General features: G+C 40.6%; 1 protein-coding gene across 1 annotated transcript in view; it reads right to left on the bottom strand.

Annotated features, from left to right (window-relative positions):
* Positions 1–16,967, bottom strand: part of pard6a (par-6 family cell polarity regulator alpha) — a 56,416-nt gene extending 39,449 nt beyond the window's left edge. Inside the window, 3 exon segments of the mRNA XM_055648476.1 lie at positions 15,640–15,829; positions 15,832–15,861; positions 16,527–16,967. Coding sequence (XP_055504451.1) covers positions 15,640–15,829; positions 15,832–15,861; positions 16,527–16,622 — 316 coding nt within the window. The 5' untranslated portion in view covers positions 16,623–16,967.
* Between the last annotated feature and the right edge of the window lie 5,659 nt (positions 16,968–22,626).

The raw sequence follows: 22,626 nt of genomic DNA, 5'->3' as shown, positions 1-22,626 counted from the left end.
TGAAACTAGGCTTGTCTGCCTAATTGTAGAAAAGTTGCTGGAATTCTGATTGAGAACCTAAATAAGTAAGCTGAGAAAAATTAAGATGTTTCAAGGCATACCCAACTAATCCACATCAGAAAGTCAGTGATGAATGTTAAGATAGCATCTTAGGATGTTTTTATTGAGGGTTATGGAAATTACTTAGAGGATTCACACCAGATGATTAAAACTTAAGCGGCCTCCCAAAAATAATTAGCTTGTGATATGGGTTGACATTTGATTGGGAGGCAAGAGACAAGAACGGTAGAAGCAAGTTAGCCGGAAATTACAAAAATACTCTTTACCTGAATGGTGGCGGGTACAAAAATACCCTTTACCTCAATACTCATTGGGTGGCACCAGCAATGGCTGCCTCGCCAACAGTCCAACTCGTCCATTCCTTCTTTGTTGTTTTATAGTACGTGTTAAATTTATGCTTTAGTGTTTGTTTTATATGTGGGGGGGGGTGTTTGGGGGAAAACTTGTGTTTAAATCTCTTACCTCCATATCGTATCTCCTTCCGCTCTACAGCCTAACATCGAGCAGCTGACGGCCTCTGCTGGAGACCGACTTCGGGAGCTCCAAGCCGCAAGAGCTTCGACCGACCTGAAGCAGGAGCTTCAATCGCCGTGACACGGGGATTCGATCGTCCTGACTTCAGGAGCTTAGATCGCTCTGACTACGGATGGTTTGACTGTGGTGGATGTTTATGTTAACTGTTATGTAGTTGTGCGTCTTGTTGCTTTTTTTTTAGTATGGCAAATCGAATATCACTGCACCTTAATTGGTACACGTGACAATAAAAGCCCTTTGAACCTTTGTGCAATGTTGTATCTTAAGGTGTGGATGGGACAAAAGGTTAGGGAAAGAGACAAAAAGGGCTTCAGTCAAGTGTAGGTGGGGTTCAACTGAGGCGATATAAAGTCGCCCAGATTGATTCCACAAATAACAAATTGTAAAACTTGTTATGGCAACTGTCCAGAAGCAGAGCACCAAAGGAATGCGAGGTATTCACGTTCAAGAAAGGCAACTCAATCTGCATGTGTCTTAACTCATCTGCTGTCACTGAGTTTTTCACCATTGTCTTTGCTGGAACTAGATTCAAGCACACAGCTTCACAACTTCAATCCAGCCAGATCGGCTCCTAAACTTTGATCGTTATCTTTTCAACAACTTGTATGGTCTCAGTTGCTGAATATGGAAACAATACTAATGTAATAGAAGGGATGCTTATGTATTGTAGATTATATTCTACCAGTACTATAAACCAATAAAGCATCTTCCACATTTTGTTATTTTGGTCTGTCTGCAATAAACATTTTAAATTGAAGCAATTTATTTGAGAATAGTACATTGCAGCACGGGATTTAAACCGACCCAAATGTCACGGGCACCGAGAGAGAATTTCAAATATCTGCAAGGAAATTAATCTTCACAATAAAGTAAGGTGTCCATCAACAAGGGTTCAAGAGCATTTTTTCCAGATCACATAGTGCAATGCAGCTTGTCTGCCAGAAATCTGGCACTGGGCTGCACTCCTCGTCTTTACCCATTAACCAGACCATTCAGTAGTTGGAGCCAACATCAAAAGGACACCAGGCAGATACTTCAGAGCTGGGAAACAGCTGTCCACCAGATGAAGCTTGGGGTGGGAGATTGCAACCTTCACATGGTCTGCCCTGTTTCAACGAATGCAATCAACCTGATGTGCACAATCAAATAAGACCAAATAGAACAAGTTGTCCTACAACTTTAGGCTGTGCACGCCATACGAAAGACCAGTTGAAGCTGGATACTGCAAGTTGAGTCAGGGTGCCTTTATAACCCAAGTCAGTACTCAGGAAAAAGTATCACAATACTATACTGGCTGGAAAAAATAGACAATCTAATTGAATTGTCATCAAGTTGAAAGATCATTTACAATTGTAATAGATACATCACATATATGCTGAGCAGTTTGTAGGCAGTATAAAAATGAAGCCTTTTATAAAATGTTAATTATATCATGTCCTGATATTAAACTAACCAAATGTTGAAAATATTACACCTGCACATTATCCTCTTTTACTATGTTAAGTAGCAACATTTTAATTGCATTAACCAGGTAAAAGCTTAACAAGCACTCCATGTCTATGACATTTGACAAAGTTCTAGTATTTAACATATTTTATGTCACTTGCACCAATATCAAACAAAGTACCTATTTGAATTCTAAATACAGCAATACAATCTTTATGCCATGATCATTTCATAGTAACAAGATCAAAAATGATTTATTGTAAATATTTTAAGGCTGCCGTCTCAAAGTTCTAACAACCCACATTTAATTTGGACTGCCTACATACATTTTGTCAGACACTATAGTACAATGACCAGGGTCAGTTCAATTGCTCTCTCCACACAAGTTGTCTGTTGCAAGCAGTACCCTTGTATAGATCCTAGTTAGAGTTATAGTCACACGGGCCAAACTGGGTAAAGATCTATAGTTTCTTTCCTGATGTACATTAGAGAGCCGTGGTGTTTGTAGAATGTATTTTGTGTGTTCCGTTGCTTTTTATTTGTATGACTGACTTAGCAAATGAAATTCCTTGTATATTGCAAAACATACTTGGCTAATAAAGTATTATTGTATTGTTTGTATTCATAGTTAGTTAAAGATTTTTGAATTACTTAAACATTCTGCACCATCCATCTTGAAAATCAAACCAGTGTCTCTGGGGGAAGGTCCAGATTGCAGCTGCCAGCACAGTAACTTAACCACTCTACCCACGACTAGCTACCTTTTTTCCCCCACAACAGCCAGCTTCACCTTCAAAACCTTGAAGTTCTCCCCAAGCCCCCAAATCCTCTTCGAAACCCATTCTGACCACCATCCGTCCGCCTTGCCAACGTCATCTTTGATTTATGTATTTGGTTTTTAATTCCTCGCCAACTCCAGTCAAGCTTTAAACATTTGTCTACAGCAAAGTGCTAGGATTACATCAGTACCAAACCCATGAGGGGCTGCATTATGGTTATGTACATTCAAATCTGAATACCACCCCGCAAGACTTCAAGTACTGATGGCCTGACTGAAATATACAACTTTTCTTGTCTGGGCCCAGAGCTCTTATTATTCATTTGGTGACTCTTGACAACCTCGCTGCTAAAGTCATGCTTTGCACAGAGTCTGGATTATTAAATTAGTCTAGTCTAATGCTTGCACTTTAGTCTAATAACGGAGCCCCTGAGAGCATTCAAAACATCCAAACCTGTAGGAAATGGTGATAATGGCTTCCAATATCATTCACCCTGCAAAAAAAAATATTTTGATGGATGGATCAAATTACTTTGCATTATCCAAACACCAAATGCTATTGAAAATGCCCAGCCTGTGGTTAGTTATTAGCTGCCCAGCAAATTTCTAGCATCTAGCTGTAGGTGGATTACTTTGGGAGTAAACCAGAAATCTTCAGAATGAATCAGCAGTTTGAAAACTACAACATTAAAAATAAATTGTATGGCAGCTTCTCCACACATCTCTCAAATCCAAGGAGAAAGCATATATCTAGATTTTCATTCAGTAATTCCAGAGTCGGGTAGTACATAGCATAAGAGTCGAGAGGAACTGCAGATGCTGGTTTAAACCAAAGATCGACAAAAAGCTGGAGTAGCTCAGCGAGTCAGACAGCATATTGAAGAAAAGGAATAGGTGACGTTTTGGGTCGGGACTCTTCTTCAGACTTATGATTTTAGCAGTTAGGTTGTCAAGAGCCACCTGGTGAATAATAAGTCTGAAGAAGGGTCTGAACCAGAAACTTCACCAGTCCTTTATCTCCAGAGATGCTGCCCGACTCACCATGTTACTCCAGCACTGCAACTAAAGGTTGGTCAGATGCAATAATATGGCTAGGCAGAAATAGGCTTTGTGTCCTCTCCATTTAATCAGGCAATGAAAGCTTTGCCTTTTACACTGGAGTGGACCACACAAGATCGAGCCAGCTACCCAATCTGAATGTCCACTTAAAGGGCCAATTGAGCTAATACCATGCCAGAGTATTATCTCATTAAAGCAGAGCAAGCCCCCAAGCAGTGACCCGAGACCGCAACCTCGACACCTTTGAACCTTCTTAGAATGTTTCTGTAATTAAGAGAAATAAACCCTGGTACTCAAGGTCAGCAACCCCATTCCAACAAATGGGATTGGGCAAGGCAAGAGGCCCGAGATGTCCGGCTCAACATGTGACCACACCACAGCCCGTAGGTGTGGACACCAGACCTGCAAGAGGGAGATAATTCTCAGGGAATTGCTGGCCTCTGGTGACCTTGATGAAGCCCACTGGCAAGACAAGTGACAGGAAACGTTGCGTAGATTACAAAGATGTATGCACAGATATTTAGATGACACATTTGCCTCGATTCAGCTAATGTTCTTCCCGAATACTTTTTAGTCTCACAACGTGATGACCCTCCCTTCTTACGCACACACCTGACACAAGAATTTCTGGAACTTCCGTTACCAAACACAAGGTACACAGCAGTAACTTTTAGATAAACTATTTCTGTAACAATGCATTGTGCAATGTCGAGTCAGAAACAAACATTGCTTTGCCAACTACAATTAAGAGCACACCACACCCTTGTGTAACTCCGTCATTGCAAACAAAACAGGTACACTGTAAAAACTGTGACGTAGTAGAATGCTCAGTAGAATACACAGATTACTGCCTGAGGAATGAGTCAGTAAAGACAGTCATATCCAATACAAAAGTCAGTCGGAGTCGATGACGATTTGACTCGCTGGTTTAGACCCCACCTAAAAATATTCTTCCAAATCACTTGATGTCACAAGCAAATTAAGTGACGCTTTCTTTGTTCCAAAGACAGGGAGCAGTCACTGGTTAAAAATAGAAAATCCTACATTGACATCTTTAAGAAAGAGATGAAAATTGAGTAAGAGGTCAATGTTAGCACAAAGCAAACTTAGCATCAAATTACAATCTTAAGCAAAAGTCTAAACAGAATACAAATTTGAGAGTCATTCCTTCCTCTCATCCTCCAACTCAATTTAGTTTTGGCAGCATTATAGTGGTGCTGCCGTTAATTTCAATGCATCCACTGTACTCTGTCCCCTAATCCTATTTTACACCCTCTACATTTGGTAAAAGACCCTCTCACCCATCTCTATTGCCCACATTTAAAATTGCCTATATAGATCAAATCTCAACACAAATTCTCCATTCGGTAATCTATAATCTGCCTTTATCGGTCAAACCAGCAGTAGCCATGTGCTTTTTTTAAATTACAAACTGGATGACATGTATAATTGTTTTTTTTGGAAATGAAGGCACATTTACAGGTACAAATTAGGATGGCATTCATTGTTGGAAGGACTTGGGAGAAAGAGGGATGAGAAACTTGCCGTGTGGGACTAGAACAGGCAGAAATAATTGGTCAATTGGACAGTCCCTGAAGACAAGTCGAATCACATGCAGGAAAAGGGAATAGTTAATGCAGAAACTTTAGTCGAAATGTGTGTAATAAATGACCATATGGTGTAGCTTGGTTACAATTCCAACAATGTACAATGCTGTGCACTTAATATAGAAAGCGTCAAGGCCTTTCTCAACAGTGTGAACACTGAATCAACAGGAAATGTTGTGGCAGGTGACCTAAAGATTGAATATTATAAGAGTGGATCATGATAGAGAGAATTTCAGAGCTTAGAGCCCTGGCAGTTAAAGATGCAACAACCAATGGCAGAATTATTAAATTTCAGGATTATTAAGGGGGCCAAAATAAGTACTAAGGAGATCCAATTTAAAGCTATCATACCAAGTGAAAAATTAAGCATGACAGTTAATAAAACATTTAAATTGCTGTCCACTAAAAGGTCAATAGCTCACCCCAGCTCTGTACAGGGGACATCTGCATTTTCAATTTAGGAGTTTTGAATTAAATCACCTAATTACTGAGCCTTTTGCTGGAAGTGTATTGGAGAGAACAAGTGCAGATTAAGTTTTGCATCTTCTTTTTTTTAGCAAAAGATCAATATACACCTTAACAGTTTGCCTGCCTGTAGTGATGAAACAGTGTGCGAGCCAATTCAGAATTAGACCTGTTAAACGAGGATTTTTTTAAAGTGAAGCATGTGCATGATAAACGGAACTGTGCATACCTTGGGGTCAGAGTTATCATTCACAATCTCTGGACATCATGTACCGGTGACATTTAAATAGTTACGACATTTCTAAAACAGCAAAAAACAAACTGCCATTGTGATATTTAACAGGAAATGATCACCAAGCAGATAGTCAAAATAGCCATTGGATCTTAGTGGGGATAAACTGGGATCCAGAAGTGGATTTGTTCAATGTCTTTCAGAATCTTGTAGGCATTTATTTTGGGAGGGATATTCAAAGATCACTTCCATTAGTTCCTTGTAACCTTATGCTTGAGGAGATTCTGCAACTCTGAGTTAGCTAGAAACCAATACATGAAAACTCCATGACTGGAAACAAAATCTTAAAACAGGCAAGGCATGTCTGAAAATTTGTTAAATCTTGATTTTCACCAAATCGCCCAACACCTTCGCTCAGTTCGCAATAACCAATCTGACCTCCCGGTGGCTCAGCACTTCAACTCTCCCTCCCATTCCGAATCAGACCTTTCTGTCCTGGGGCTCCTCCATGGCCAGAGTGAGTCCCAACGTAAATTGGAGGAGCAGTACCTCAAATTTTGCTTGGGTAGTTTACACCTCAGTGGTATGAACATTGACTTCTCCAATTTCAGGTTGTCCTTGCTTTCTCCCCCCCTTCCCAGATCCCCCAGCGGCCACTGTCTCTGCCTCTTCCTTTCTTCTTCCTGCCCCCATCAGTCTGAAGAAAGGTCTCGACCCAAAACGTCACCTTTTCCTTCACTCCATAGATGCTGCTTCACCCACTGAGTTTGTCCAGCATTTTTATCTACCTTGGAATAATAAGTAGGTCACCCATGTTAATCAAGATTTGGGGAGAAGACGGGGGAGACCTTCTCTACAGAGCAGTGTCGAGGGATCTTATATCTACATATTGCACTTTAACATCTCACCCAAAGGTTAGTGCCTACTACATTGCAACACTACATCACTGCACTAATATTTTAGCCTCGCATTATCTCCAGGAGAGTAGATGAACGCCATCAAAGTGTGTTATTAACCAAGTCAAAAAGTTGATTGTTGGAATGTGGTTTGACCACTGGCAACAGAGCAAGAATTCTTCCACAAAAAAAATGGGACATTATGTCCATTAGAAAAGCAGCAAGGTAACTCCCAACTGTAGGAGTTACACAGCAACCATAATAAATATTAAAACATACAGACTGGGAATCCACTTACTCAAGGAAAACAAATATTGATGGAAGGCATATTCAGATACCTAAAATAGAAAGGAACATTAACCTGTTTGTGTTAATTATATTGGATAGGACAAGTGGAAAAAAAAAATTCTAAGTACTTTAACTAGTTGTTTCCAATGGTCAACTTTGTACTGAAACCTGGTGCTCGCTCTGCAACCACAAAGATTGCATTGTTGTTAACAGCTTGTGTGCGATACAAACTGCCCTTTTGCTGTATTTAATACAAGGTTGCACATTATAAACCTGATCACCTGGTGTTGCCCCCAAATAAATTAAAAACAGCTTCTGTTGCAAAATATTGTCCCTCCACATGTACTAATCAACTTACTATGCAAGTGCAGTATGTTCTGCTTAGCATTGTTATAGACTTGTTTCTTTTCCATTCCATTCCCTTCTCTCTCCATCAAGGTCTCAGAAGAAAAAATAATGTAAACATGTAAAAGAAACTTATGGATACCAAGGACAACCTTGCCACTTGTACTTCTAAACTTTAGCGAATGATTTGCTTGTTTTGTGGACCAAAATCAGCCATGACTTTACAATTAATTCATTTCCCTCCTCTCCCCCAAAATCAAGACAGCCGCCTTTTTTTGGTGCGCGTGGGTGAAAATTGTCATGCAAGTCAATCTAATTGACCAAATATGAAAGGTAACCAAAAAGATAAACTAAAAACCCTGTCCCATGGTACGAGTTCATTCCAAGAGCTCTACCGAGTTAAAAAAAAAACCCAAAAAAACCCAAACTTGTGGTATGCACAGAGAATGAACATAGCGGGTACGTCGGAGCTCGGGGACGTCTCTTAGCGGCTCGTTACTCTAACGGCAGGTACTCGGGAAGACTTGCTGATGGCGGATAAGCACAGGAAGACTCGTGAAGAGTTTTAAACATGTTGAAAAACGTCCACGAGAGCCCCGAGTACCGACAAGTGGCCATTACCGTAAATCTCCGAGTTCGAATCAGGGCAAACTCGGGAGAGCTCTTTGAATGAACTCGTACCGTGGGACAGGGCTTTAATAATGCCAGGTCTTCTGTCCCCACATAGTGAACAGTACATAGTATCCAAGGCCAAAATAGCTTTGGTTTGTTTTTAAAAAGCTATGCCAAATTACTTCATCCTCGATATTTCAAGTGGTAACATGCCCTTTTTTTTGTTATTGTATAGATGTGGCCTACACAATGAATGGTCAGTGTGACTTCTGAAAACTTGCTAATTTGTGGACATGGTCTTATTGTCCCAAAACTAAATCTGGAAACAAGATTTCCTTCCCAATTTTCTTTTGTAATAAGAACTGCTCATTGGGATCCTGTTCCAGTAATTATTATTTCTACCTCCCTGAAAGTTGTACCAAGCAAAAACATACAAGTATTTGGTTGTGAGTGAAGTTTTTACTTCAAAAAACCCAATGTTGTTAGGTAATTCTCATCGTTAGATGGAGTTTTGCTGTTACCAGCTGAGAGCATACAGAAATGAACTGATTAATGAACTAACCACACTTTACTAACATTCAAAGTTTCCATTATTCTCCACACTGCCACCAACAAGTTCTCTCATCTCACCAAGAAGTTTTTGATACCAATGCCAACGCCTCCAATTTGATTTACAAGCCTGAAGTTAATCAAACCTACATTTGTAGAAATGAACTCAGATAGTTCTGTTCTAAAAAGAGATTGGCCTATTAAAACTGATGCAAATTAGTTGCAAATTAAAAACTTGCATTCAAGGAAAACTGGCTTGCATTCAGGGTCCGAAGTTGGGTCCTGAACTGAAACATCATCCATTGCTTTTCTCAAGAGAAATGCTGCCTGACCCACTGAGTTACTCCAGCTTCTTGTGTCTATCTTTTGCAATAAGCACATTGTATTTGCAAAACTGCTACTTGCAATGGCTATTCATACACATGAAAAGCACACCAACATCTCAAGTGGAATGCATAAGCCCCAGTGTCCAACTGAAAGATTAACTTTATTCAAGTTACATCAATATCAAGTAAGAAAAATAATTTCCATGTTGATAGTCACACAATTTTTTTTTTTTCACATAGCTTTCAAACAAATGTACATATGGCATTCTACTCACTTAGCAGGGAACTTTACAAGTTATCAATGGGTGTTCAAGAGTCATTAGAAAAAGGCATCATTTCCCACTTCATAGCAAATTAACTAAAAAGCTGATTAACAAGAGATTTAGAATTTGCGCTTTACCATGCAATTAAACGATGTTTCGAAAAATATGCATCAGACATCGTACAGTTTTGGTCTCCAAATCTGAGGAAAGACATTGTTGCCATAGAGGGAGTACAGAGAAGGTTCACCAGACTGATTCCTGGGATGTCAGGACTGTCTTATGAAGAAAGACTGGATAGACTTGGTTTATATTCTAGAATTTAGGAGATTGAGAGGGGATCTTATAGAAACTTACAAAATTCTTAAGGGGTTGGACAGGCTAGATGCAGGAAGATTGTTCCCGATGTTGGGGAAGTCCAGGACAAGGGGTCATAGTTTAAGGATAAAGGGGAAATCCTTTGGGACCGAGATTAAAAAAGCATTTTTCACACAGAGATTGGTGAATCTCTGGAACTTTCTGCCACAGAAGAAGGTAGTTGAGGCCAGTTCATTGGCTATATTTAAGAGGGAGTTAGATGTGGCCCTTGTGGCTAAAGGGATCAGGGGGTATGGAGAGAAGGCAGGTACAGGATACCGAGTTGGATGATCAACCATGATCATATTGAATGGCGGTGCAGGCTCGAAAAAGCCGAATGGCTTACTCCTGCACCTAATTTTCTATGTTTCTATGACATCCAAGTGATTTTCTGTAGGAAAGAACTGTGGGTGCTGGTTTATACCGATATATACACAAAGTGCTGGAGTAACTCAGCGGGTCACACTGTTTAAAGAAGAGTTCCGGTCCAAAACAGTAATTACCCATCCTTTTTCTCCAGAGATGCTGCCTGACCCATTTAGTTACTCCAGTACTCTGTGTCTATTCAAGTGATTCTAGTCATTTTAGAAATGAGTAATTTAGCAAGTGATTTTCATCACACATCTTTAAAACGCGAGTTAATGCTAACAATCAAGTAATTGTTTTAACATTTAAATGTCCTAACATGAAATTATTGTTCTCCAAGAGCCAGCACTTGTCACCCAAGTTCTGGCTTGGACTCGGGTTACCAAGAGGAAAAAACTATCGTAAATCTCAAGTGCATTACTGGCAGGGGGCAGGCGGCTGCATTCTAGAAGTCATCCTTTGGATAAAATATCAAATAAAGCCACTTGTATTTCCCCAGATGCATGCAAAATCCAATATTCCAAAATGCAAATTAGTTGCCAAATCCTTGACCAAATTACCACATTGCTGTGTACAAAGTGGCCAGTACAATTTCTTGCTATGTAGCAGAGACTACATGTGCCTGCCTTTCAGGAAATACTAAAGGTACCATTTAAAACTAGTAAAATCCAGTGATATAAAAGCTCAAAATGAGAAGTTATTGTGTGCCACAGATGAGGTAAACATTTTTTGAATTAGTATCCAAATCTAGACCTAAACTGGCATCCATCCGAGAAATACCAGTATACCGTGAGAAAAGGCAAGTCGCAATATTGCATTCAAAAATACCAATAGATGTCTCAATTAAATTATTCGTTGAATTTATTTGGTGAACCACAAAACGTTGTTTACAATTTGCATATGAATTGTACAAGCTGAAAATACAAATAAGATTTGACAAGAGTATTAATGGCACAGATGATTCAGATAAATTGTCTTCAATATACACTACTTCACTGGACTGCCTGAACATTTGATCAACTAAATCAAAGTGTCAGGTCAATGCAAGTAAATAGTGCCCTCCATAATGTTTGGGACAAAGAGCCATCATTTATTTATTTGCCTCGAGTGTACTCCACAATTTGAGATTTGTAATAGGGGAAAAAAATAAAAAAAATCACATGTGGTTAAAGTGCACGTTGTCAGATTTTAATAAAGGCCATTTTTACACCTACATGGTGAAACCAAAATAAATTACAGCAGTGTTTATACATAGTCCCCCCCATTCCAGGACACCATAATAAAATAGTTTCAAGCTTCCCATGATCACAGGTAGTAGAGAGACAGTTTTACAATTATACCAACATTTTAAACCGATTCCATGCCAGTTTAATGTGCAAAGCAATGACATCAAGGGTTGAGAAATCCATCTGTGGCCACAAAATACAATCACATTACAGAGACCTAACGCTCACTGATACACCCATAAATCTGAATAAACAATTCCAGAAAGGGACCTATTTGTATAAATTTATAGCATGGCAATATCCAAGTTTGTGATGTACTTCATCTTAACCTCCACATGATCAGATATTTTGCTTCCCAGTTATAGCTGTATGCCAAAAAGAATATTTCCCTCCTTCATAAGTACACACTCAATTTTCTAATCACATCGGAAATGAATAGACCAATTTCTAGCCACAAACTCAGGCGAGATTTAGAACACAAGCCACAATTCCCAGGTCCATCGTCCTGACCATCTTGGAAATTTTATAAAGTCTGCCATTCAACTATTGTGAATTGGTGAGAAGTTGGGAAGAAGAGCACAACCACATTTAATCTTGCAACTATCAAGGAATTCCATTAGACACACTAAATCATTCCTGCTGCCTAGTTTTATGTCCACAGTATTGCTACATTAGCTAATTGAAGCACTTGAAGACAAAGTGCCATTGGCTTTTAAAAGGTCAGAAGTCACCAAGCTTGTGACTCTTTGCGTCATCAGCAAACATCAGACTTGATCACCTACAGTTTTGAAAGATAAATTGCAGCTTACTGATACACTTCATGCAATTACTTCCCTACCCCAGGAGCAATACGACAAATATAGCATATTTCAACAGAGAAAGATCCCAAAGCACTTAACACAAGCAAGTACACTAATAAACTCGGATTCAGCTCTTCAGTCTGCAATGATTTAGCAACTCTTAATCACTTTGCATTTTGTTATAAAAATGCTTTGGCACTTCCCCAAAAATACAATCCACTTTAAAATGTAATGGAGAAATAATAAAACTACGAGTGAACACTTGATTTTGTCACATAGGCAAAAGTAAAATTTGATTTTAAAAAATGGCTGCTCCTTGGGGAGGGGGGGGCGCGGACGGGAGAGAACAGGAAGTTTGTAGAAAATTTGAGGGTTGCACAAGGAGGTAAACAAAGGTGAAGGTGTCACAGAAATGGATGGTGCACAAAGTGTCCGTGATTGATTGTGGAAAAGATTCAAAGTGACTTTGATATTGAAATGTATAGAGTGTGAAAGCAGCATCTTGGCGGGGCCTCCATCATCCCCTGTCATGGGCTTGACCGAAAGAATAGAGAACCGTTGTGGCTGCAACCCTGGAATTCAACAAACTTATAAACTCAAGTTTAAAGGAATTAACATGATCAATGGAATCACATGAATTCAAATGTCCTATTCATAACATTGTGCTAAGCAACGTATTCAGATTTAAGTGCTGGTAAAGGCAGGAATTTTCCTATTGTTGGGGATTGCAAATTAATAAGTTAAAGTAAATGGTTGCTCATCTCGCTTCAAGTTTATGTGTGTACTACGTTCACCTGGCTGGCATAAAAGATAATACAGCAATAACCTTTGAAGTTTATTTACCAGGAGGGAGGGATCTATCTATCTATACATAACTAAAACTCTTCCGGTTTTGCATTTTTTTCTATTTGCGCTAAAACAGTACATGATAGAGCTACGATTTTTCACCACCTTACTCACCTTTCTCCTGTGCTACAAGAAGAGTGGGGGAGGTAGGGGAGTGGGGAGTAGAGGGACCGGAGGGCAGTGGGGGAAGGCGAGGAGGGATAGAGGGAGGTTGTGGATAGAAGGATAGGAGGGGGGGGGTAGGGAGGGGAGAGATGGAGGGTGGGAGTGACTGGGTTGGGGGAAAGGAGAGAGAGGGAGGGGAAAGATCCTGGGGAGGTGAGGAGGGAGGGGTTGAGGGAGAGGAGGGGGGTAGGGAGGAAGAGGGGGGGAAGGGGGAAGTGGGGAGGTGAGGAGGGAGAGTGGGGTAGGAGGGGGAATAGGGGCAGAGGAGGGGGGAGTGGGGAAATAGAGAGAGAGAGGGAGAGGGCAGTGGGGGAGGTGAGGAGGGATAGTGGCGGGGATAGGGGGAGGTGAGGAGTGGAGAGAGAGGGATAGGAGGGCAGTAGGGAGGGAAGAGGAGTTATGGAGGGAGGGAGGGGAGGGGAAAGGAAAGGGAGGGATTGGGAGAGGGGAAAGAAGAGGAAGAGTGAAGAAGGGGAGGGAATGCTGGCGGATGAGGGAAATGAGCTGTGCCTGCACAGTTGGGGGCTATGCGTGAGTGGTGGAATATTGCGTAGGGGGGGGGGACGGGTTGCGTAGGGGGAACAGGTGAGTGGTGGAATATTGCGTTGGGGGAGCAGACCCAACGGGTCTGCACTTAGTCTAGTTACATTATAAATATCTAAACAATTTTGTGCATAAGCCTCATTGATTTAATCAAAATATTATCAATCATATATGAGCAATAGAAAGTTAGGAATCTTTGATTAAACTTAGACTTTCCATGTCAAAATTTAAAGAGGTCAATTAACCGACAGAACAGCACGTCTTTGCGACGCACGAGTAAACCGGACTACCTAGAGGAAACCCACGTGGTCACAGGAAAAATGTGCAAACTCCACACAGACAGTGCCAGAGGACAGGATTAAACCCAGGTCACTGCCGCTGAGGCTGTAACTTTACCAGCCGTAAACTATTTGACATTTTCTACATTCAGAAAGGTAAAGCCCGCGACCAATATCATTATGTGGTGTAAATTCAATCCCATCTAACATTAGAAAAAAAATGCTTATTGCATCTATCATCAAAATCATTCACAAGAAGTGGACTTCTAATGGAACTGCAACTGCAGCTCAAAACAGAAAGAACATGCAATTAAAAGATCTAATTTTCAAAATAAATGCACTCATTGTAATCCAAAACTACATTCAATTCATGGGTTGCAGAGGATATGAAACCACCTTGCCCTTGTTGTTTACAAAATACTGGAGGTCATTCCAGAGACGACTACAATAGCATCAATGAAAAGTTTAGAAGGGGCATCATGGGCCACCCATCCGCAAACCTGAAGAAGGGTCTCGACCTGAAACATCACCCATTCCTTCTCGCCAGAGATGCTGCCTGTCCTGCAGAGTTACTCCAGCATTTTGTGTCTATCATTTGCAGACCACATAGGCAAAGCAATTAGCAGCTGGGACTCCCTCAGCTGTGTTGTTCTCCAATTAGTGATAATACAGTTAGGGTTGTGGGAGGAAAAGAACTGATTAGGAGGTTGTTTTAATTGTTTCAAAGTTTGCTGCCCACGACAAAGTTGATTTATGTGGAGACTGACCATTTTCATCTACCCATAGAAAGGGAAGGGAAGAGTGGAAAATATTAGGATTATATCGCAAAAATGGCAAGAATATTTCTGCAATACAGCTTCAAAGAGGTTTTTGCTCCATTCCATATCCGAGGTAATCCCCCTCGATTCCAATCTAACTTTACCTCCCCCTTCAGTTTGAAAACTTAGGCTTTATGAAGACATGATTTACATGTGGAATGAAAATGCAATTGTTTGTATCTGGACAATCGTAATGGTTGTTATGGCACGAGGTTTTTAAAAAAAAAGTAAACACTATAAAAATAATATGTAACCTATATACTACCATACAGGAACCAAGACCACGTTTACTTGCTCAACCTGCAATTCATAGCTATTTAACGCACCCATTTCTGGCACCAATAGCGATGAGTCAATGTGCCTTGTTTGTGCTAAAAATAGATAAAACAAGGGGACATGAATAATGGAGAAATATTTTGCTAAAAATAGATCTCATTGTAAGTGCCTTACAACGCCACGACCTTTTCTCCCGACACCCCTCACCCCCTCCTTTCCCGGTTCTTTAGAAAAAGTTAAGATTAACCGAATTCCTTGCATAGCGGAAACCGTTCAGTGCACAGAGGTGTCGGTGTTAAGATACCTCCTACATTTAAAAAGACAAGTGATTATGGCGCACCACGTTGAGCACTTAAAGAGCCGCGACTATTTATACACAGTTTACAATAAGTCACATAAAATGCCAAGGCACCATCAGACATCAGTTATGTATCTAGAGATTGTTATTATTTTTAAATGGGATATAATTCAGGCGCCAATAGAAGGGAGCTCCTGCGTTCGACTTACCCCGTCTCTGAATGATGACTCGCAGTAAAGGGTTGGCAGAGGAGACCGCTTTGTGATAATTGTCATCGTTGTTGATGGGCAGCAAGTCCCCGTGGATGTCGGTATATCCCAGCAATACGTCCACGTACGGGATCTGATGGACGGCTTGAATCAGCTGGTAAAATTCCTGAAAACCCCCAACGTTGGAACGTTTAGAGCAAATCTTCGGAATTCAGCATCGAACTGTGAGGGGAGAAAAAAAAATGAAGAGTTTGCAGCACCTGCGTCTCTCTAAACACACGTAACCAGGCAGGCTTCCAATGTATGTGAAAATAATACACGAATCCAAAAACATTAGATTTATAATCTGCCTATTTTTAAAACCAAATCTAAGCGCAACCTTTCAAATTCTTTCTAACACGTAATATCATTAAATATGGCTCCAATATTAACAGCCAATAATGCGAATGATGATGGCGAGAAACGGGCACCGTCGCCTTAGAGTGCCCAGAGAGGGAAGAACATTGGCAGAAATATTAAATAGCCGCAATAACAAAAAAAAACCCGTCATATTTTAACCGTTGCAAACGCTTTGGAATTTTTTTTAAGGTGAGGTTTGTTTACATCAATAGCGGGATCAATTCGTTCCGAGGAACAGCGCGGCGCAAGCAACTGTGGTCCGCACGCATTTACGGATCAAACACAGGCAGTCCCTGGAAAATATCCCGAAAATAAGCGAACGATCCGTTGAACCAAGACCGTTTTGTTGTATCGTTACATAATCCGAGCTACCTTGGCTTATTATAAAAAAAAACTCGCGGCGTTTAAAAAAAAAAGCACGCATTCAATCTAGCACTGAGGAAAATGCTGAAAGTTACATAATACATCCAGCAATTAACACCTTCTACCTTGCTCTTCACTTCGATAAGATTGTCCATAGTTCTGGCGGGCGTCCTGTGGTACTTGGACATGGTCTTCTCTCCCCCGCTGTATACGTGAACCATGCACCGCTGAAACTCCACTGCAGGCAGCTAGGCAGGTAGCTGGGTAGGTAGGTAGGTAGGTAGGTAGGTAGCTGCACTGTTACAGTATCGCGCTCGCTGGCTGACTGACTGACTCCTGCAAGAACCCACCGCTCGATGCTGCTACTGCTGCGTCACTACGCGCTGACGCCTCCCGCCTCCTGAAATTAATGAATGGCTGCTGGTGGCAGCGGGGGGCGGGGCCGGGACAGGTGTCATTGTGATGTCATCAAGAATGTTGCTGTCGAGTAACGATGGCAACAGTGGAACGCGATTGTAAAAGTATCGTTTGGAATGAATCATTCCCAGGGATGTGTAAAGCAGGCACGGCCAACGTCGCTTCCCATGTTCAGATCGTTTTGTTAAGCTCTTCAAGTACCTAGCAGCAGGAAATTAGCATTCATATGTCATTTCGTCATGCCTGAATCATTTCAAACTGCGACATGTAGAATGATTAACATGCTACCCAGAGATTCATTAAATCAAAAGTAACTGCCATCTAACAACATTTTTTACAGTTAGCAATGTGACCAACACTCAGTGAGTTAAACTTAATACACCCGCCCTCTCTCCCTCTGATTCGGTTAGGTCGCCAAATCTTGGAGCCTGTTTGATGTATTAATTTATTTAATCAGTCAACATTATTGGTGCTCCAGATAGCGTTTTCGCCATTGGTAAGGATCCCATTGCATGATTGGTCAACATTAATTGAAGCTAGTCTACATTACTTAAAATCCTAGAAGCATTTCCAAAAGGGAAGGTTTAGTGTGCCTACAGACGGTGGGGATTGTTATCGAGGTGACAATGATTTGACAAAAGACACAGTTGGGGATACAATTGCACACCAACATCTCTACTTCCTTAGAAGGCTTAGAAGGTTTGGCATGTCCCCAACAACTCTCACCAACTTCTACAGGTGTGTCACAGAAAGTATTTCATCGGAATGCATCACAGCATCGTTTGGGAACAGCTCCATCCAAGACTGCAAGAAACTGCAGAGAATTGTGGATGCAGCCCAGACCATCATACAAACCAACCCTCACTTCCATTGACTCTTTTTATGCCTCACGCTGCCTCGACAAAGCCAGCAGCATAATCAAGGATGAGTCATACTGCCCACTGCCTTTTCTCATCTCTCCTTTCGGGCAAACAGTATAGAAGTGTGGAAACACATGCTTCCAGAAAGATTCAGGGACAATTTAATTAAATAAACTAAACTCAACAGGTGAAGATAAACACAAAAAGCTGGAGTAACTCAGCGGGACAGGCAGCATCTCTGGAGAGAAGAAATGGGTGATGTTACGGGTTGAGACCCTTCTTCAGACTGAAAGTTACGGGGGAATGCAGCAGCAAAGAGATGCTCGAACACAAATCCACCATCATGAACGGCACCGTATATATGTTGTAATTGTGAGTTCACGGCGAGCGATATACTTGGCTTAAAATTACTTCCCACATCTCACTTTCCCCTAATGCCACAATCGCTTCTGATTTGCAAGCTATAGTTGGATGTACCTCTAATTCTCCCTTTCTTCCACTCAACCTTAAGCCTTTCTCATTTCTGAAATGCAAGAACTTCATTATGGCCAGGTAAATAGTTATATCTTGAGAACAGGGAAAAAGACATGATTTAAAACACCCAGCTACCAGCTCATATACTGCTTTGTTTAGAGATGGGTTCTACACATGATGAATCCTGAGCACAAGCCAGGCAAACCGAGAGAGGAAATCACAATTTCTCTAGGAAAAGGTTTACATGGATCCTGTTGCAGATGACTGAGCTTATGACTTTAGGGGTAGGCCAATGAAGATGGACTTATTTTGAAGAAAAATAACTTATGTGCACAAAGAGTAATTTGGCAGGCTGACCTGAAAACGTGCGTGCAATGGTAAGATGCACTATAACATGCAGCAAAAACTTTGCACAGGTATCTCTACAGCATGGAACCTATCCATAGCAGCATAGAGCCGTGCAAAGCAACATTTGTGCAATTGGAAATCCACCCATCAGATCGCATTTGATGGCTGACATCTTGACTATTTTACGCATTGTGAAAGCTCAGATTTTGCCATGCAAGTTAAGCATACCATTGGTGGCAAGAATCAAGACTTTGGGGATGTTCAGTGTAGAGGAGGCCAACAATGCTGAATACGAGAGAACTCCAGAAAACTGGGTCAGGCATCAGAGTCATTGTTTAGATACCCCACCTCATATTCCGCTTGGGTAACTTACAACCCAACAGTATGAACATTGAATTCTCCAATTTGAGGCAACCTCCAACAATCCATCACTCTCCTTTTCCCCCCACATTACCCTTTCTTTCCTACCCCCCTCTTTTCCTGGACCCTCCACCTTCATTCCTTCCTCTGGCTTTATAATTCCCAACACTTCTAACCTTATCATGCATCTTTTATCCTTTCATCCCTGACCTTTGTCCAACCGTCTGCCTATCCCCCCCCCCCCCCCCCCCTCAGCTTTCCAGCTTTCCTTCCCCACCCCTCCACCACAAAGCAGTCTGAAAGGTCCGGACCTATCCATGTTCTCTGTAGATGCTCGTTGACCCGTTGAGTTACTCCATCACTTTGTGTCTTTTTTTGTCAACCAACATCTAAGTTCCTTGTTTTTACATAACCCTCAATGGCATTTTAGACTTTATCTTGAGGCCCATCAGGTTTAGTTATCTACCCTATTCTTAGCTGGCACTCAACTATTATCAGAAGTAAAAACAACTTCAATCTTTGGAGATTTTATATTGCTTTTTCCAGAACAATAATTCCACTTCAGATGGCTTTTTTCCCTCAAAATGTCTTGCAAGAGAAGCTTTTTTATTATTTCCTTGGGAAACTGTAATTTCAGCAATTTTCTTCAGTGTTGTAATCATGAACTATACCTCACTCTGGCCTTGCTACACAGCTTTGTATATTGGATTTCTTTTCAGCTTCTGCAATAATTTCTGCATGGGTTATTATGCTTGGTCTGGAAAACCAATGTTTTTTCTTTATTTGCGGATTAAACCAATAGCAAATTTAATATAGTTGAGACATTGATTGTTTGTCACATGGTCCATGTTTGTTAGTCAAAGTGTAACAAAAGATGCAACCGCGCAAATCCTACTTATTAGTGTGGCTTACTGTTGTTGAAATTAAATGTATTCTACAATTAAGAAAGCAACTCAAAGTTAAACATCGAATAAAATTAACATAAATCTGAAATCAGATGAGTTTCTCCTGTTTGATGCTCATGCGACAGGATTTGCTGGTGCTGATTATAGTCAAATGAGAATGAGGGGGACCCTTTAAAGAAAAGATCTTACCCAAATAATGATGACAATTTACCTTGAAAATGCATTGAAAACTTATTAGAGAGTAATAACTTGAGGTTTTCAACTTGGTAAATGAATAATTTGAGCCAGTGACTTTTTTACAAACACTTCAATCATCTCATAATTTGATTCTGATATCAGGTGGAGACTAACATGATATAGGATCTGAAGAAGGGTCTTGACCCGAAACATCGCCCATTCCTCCTCTCCAGAGATCCTGCCTGTCCCGCCGTTACTCCAGGTTTTGTGTCTATCTTCGGTTTAAACCAGCGTTTGCAGTTTCTTCTTGCACATGATATAATTATGGCTTACTTTGGTGGGATAAATGATAGAATTACCAAATATTCATCTCACAAACAAATTATTACACTACGTTGCAGTATATAACAAAGACACAAATTAATCAGCAATGGCCAGCACGGTACTGTCAAGCCAAGTTATCATACTAACTTAACGACATTTTTTGAGGTAAGGAGAAAGTTGATCAGGGCAAGGTATTTAATGTGGTCTGCATGCATTTTAATAGGACCTCTAGCAAATTACCATGTGTCAGTATTATTGCTATTGAGGGAGTGCCGCATAGGTGCACCAGGTTAATTCCCAGGATAGCGGGACTGACATATGATGAAAGAATGGATCGACTGGGCTTACAGTATATTCACTGGAATTTAGAAGAATGAGAGAGGATCTTATAGAACACATAAAATTATTAAGGCATTGGATAGGCTAGATGCAGGAAAAAAGTTTCCGATGTTTGGGGAGTCCAGAACCACGGATCACAATTTAAGAATAAGTGGTAGGCCAATTTAGATGAGGAAAAACTTTTTCACCAAGAGAGTTGTGAATCTGTGGAATTCTCTGCCACAGAAGGCAGTGGAGGCCAATTCACTGGATGTAATTCAAGAGAGAGTTGGATATAGCTCTTAGGGCTAATGGAATCAAGGGATATGGGGAGAAAACAGGAACGGGGTACTGATTCTGGATGATCAGCCATGATTATATTGAATGGCGGGGTTGGCTCGAAGGGCCGAATGGCCTACTCCTGCACCTATTTTCTATGTTTCTAAATGGTAGGACACTTATAAGCATTGATGTGCAGTATAATCTTGTGGTGCAAGTCCATAGGTTCTGAAAGTTATCTCAGTGGATAGAATGGTAAAGAATAAATACAACAAGCTTGCCTTCATCAGTCAGGGCATTGAATAAAAAAGTTGGCAAATTAAGGAATAACGGGCACTGTTCTGTGTCCTTTAGATTAAAAAGTAAAAACCCATGGAATATACAGAAGAATGATAAATTGGACTCAGAATTGGTCCAATTGTGGGAAGCAAAGTGTAAAGTTGATACATGCTTTTGAAACTGTAAGGCTGTCACTTATAGGGTTCAAAAGGGCTCACTATTTGGTCCATTCCTTTTTGTAATACATATTAACAAGTTAGACTTAAATCGATGATGGTGGTGGCAGATCTAACAAAAAAATGGCTGAGTGAATAAATGTGAGGAAGAAAGCTTCAACCTGAAGCAGAATAAAGATGGTTTGGTCGTTGGGCAGAAAAGTCACAAATGGAATTTAATCCAGAGAAGCGAGACATAATCGCAAAATAGTCCAGGCAACATCCTTGTAAAATTATTGAAGTATGACATAGTAGTAGTTGGGAAGATTGAATATGGCAGAGGACTACATGATAAACAGAATGATGTAAAGTAGTCTGGAGGAACAAAGGATCCTTGGATATACGTTCACAGATCATTAAGTCACAGTTCCATTAGCAAAATGGTTAAAATGCATGCTACCATGCTTTCCTGCTACTATTAACTGATGTATAGTATATACAGTAAGAGCAGATAAGTTATGTGATAATTATATGTATCTTGTCTTGAATACTGGAATGATGTGAATGTACAGATTAAACAAGAACCGGTTCAGTCCCTGACATCTCCACTCCAGAACCAAGATCACCTAATGTCAGTCATTGAGATAAAGTGCGCAGATATTTGTGCGTTCAGAAACGGCTGCATGTTTATCCCGTAACAATTGACTTCCACTTAAGGGTACAAATGTATGAAACTTAAGAGTAAACATTTGAATAAGTGTCTTGTAAAAAACTGCCCCTTTTGAACTACCCTGTCCTTATCCTTCAAAAACGTATCACTATCCATATTTTGAAAAATCATTATTTGGTGAAGGCAGACATCGATGCTGAAATTTACTACTATGTCCAGAGTGCCAGCAGAGCCTTCAGATAATTGAGAAAAAAAAGGGTGAACAAAGAACTAGACCTCCAACCCATTTGCACACTTTTGAGCAGTAGTGATCTGTGGCTTCCCACAAGTTTCTGACACGGACAACCTACAGCAAGTATGTGAAAGTTCAGAAGAAATTACACCAGCAGTGTCATCATTCAATCCTCCAAATCCATTGGCAGGAAAGCCAAACTAGTGTCAGCATCCTTGTCCAAGTTAAAATCCCCAGGCTCTCCTCAAGGTCAACTAACTTGCTCCCTGCCCTACTCCAAGTTGTATTCACCAATACAGTTCCAGGATAGAGGAAATGTTTCAAGGGGCATTATCATACTTTCTCTAATCTTGGGATCACTGGACAGTGATGGAGAGTGATTAGGAATCCTGACTGATACCACCTCTGTCTTAAATCCATAGGTCAC

This window comes from Leucoraja erinacea, chromosome 17, assembly GCF_028641065.1.
Source record: "Leucoraja erinacea ecotype New England chromosome 17, Leri_hhj_1, whole genome shotgun sequence".
In the NCBI taxonomy this organism is placed as follows: domain Eukaryota; kingdom Metazoa; phylum Chordata; class Chondrichthyes; order Rajiformes; family Rajidae; genus Leucoraja; species Leucoraja erinaceus.
This window is presented reverse-complemented; position numbering and strand designations above follow the sequence as displayed.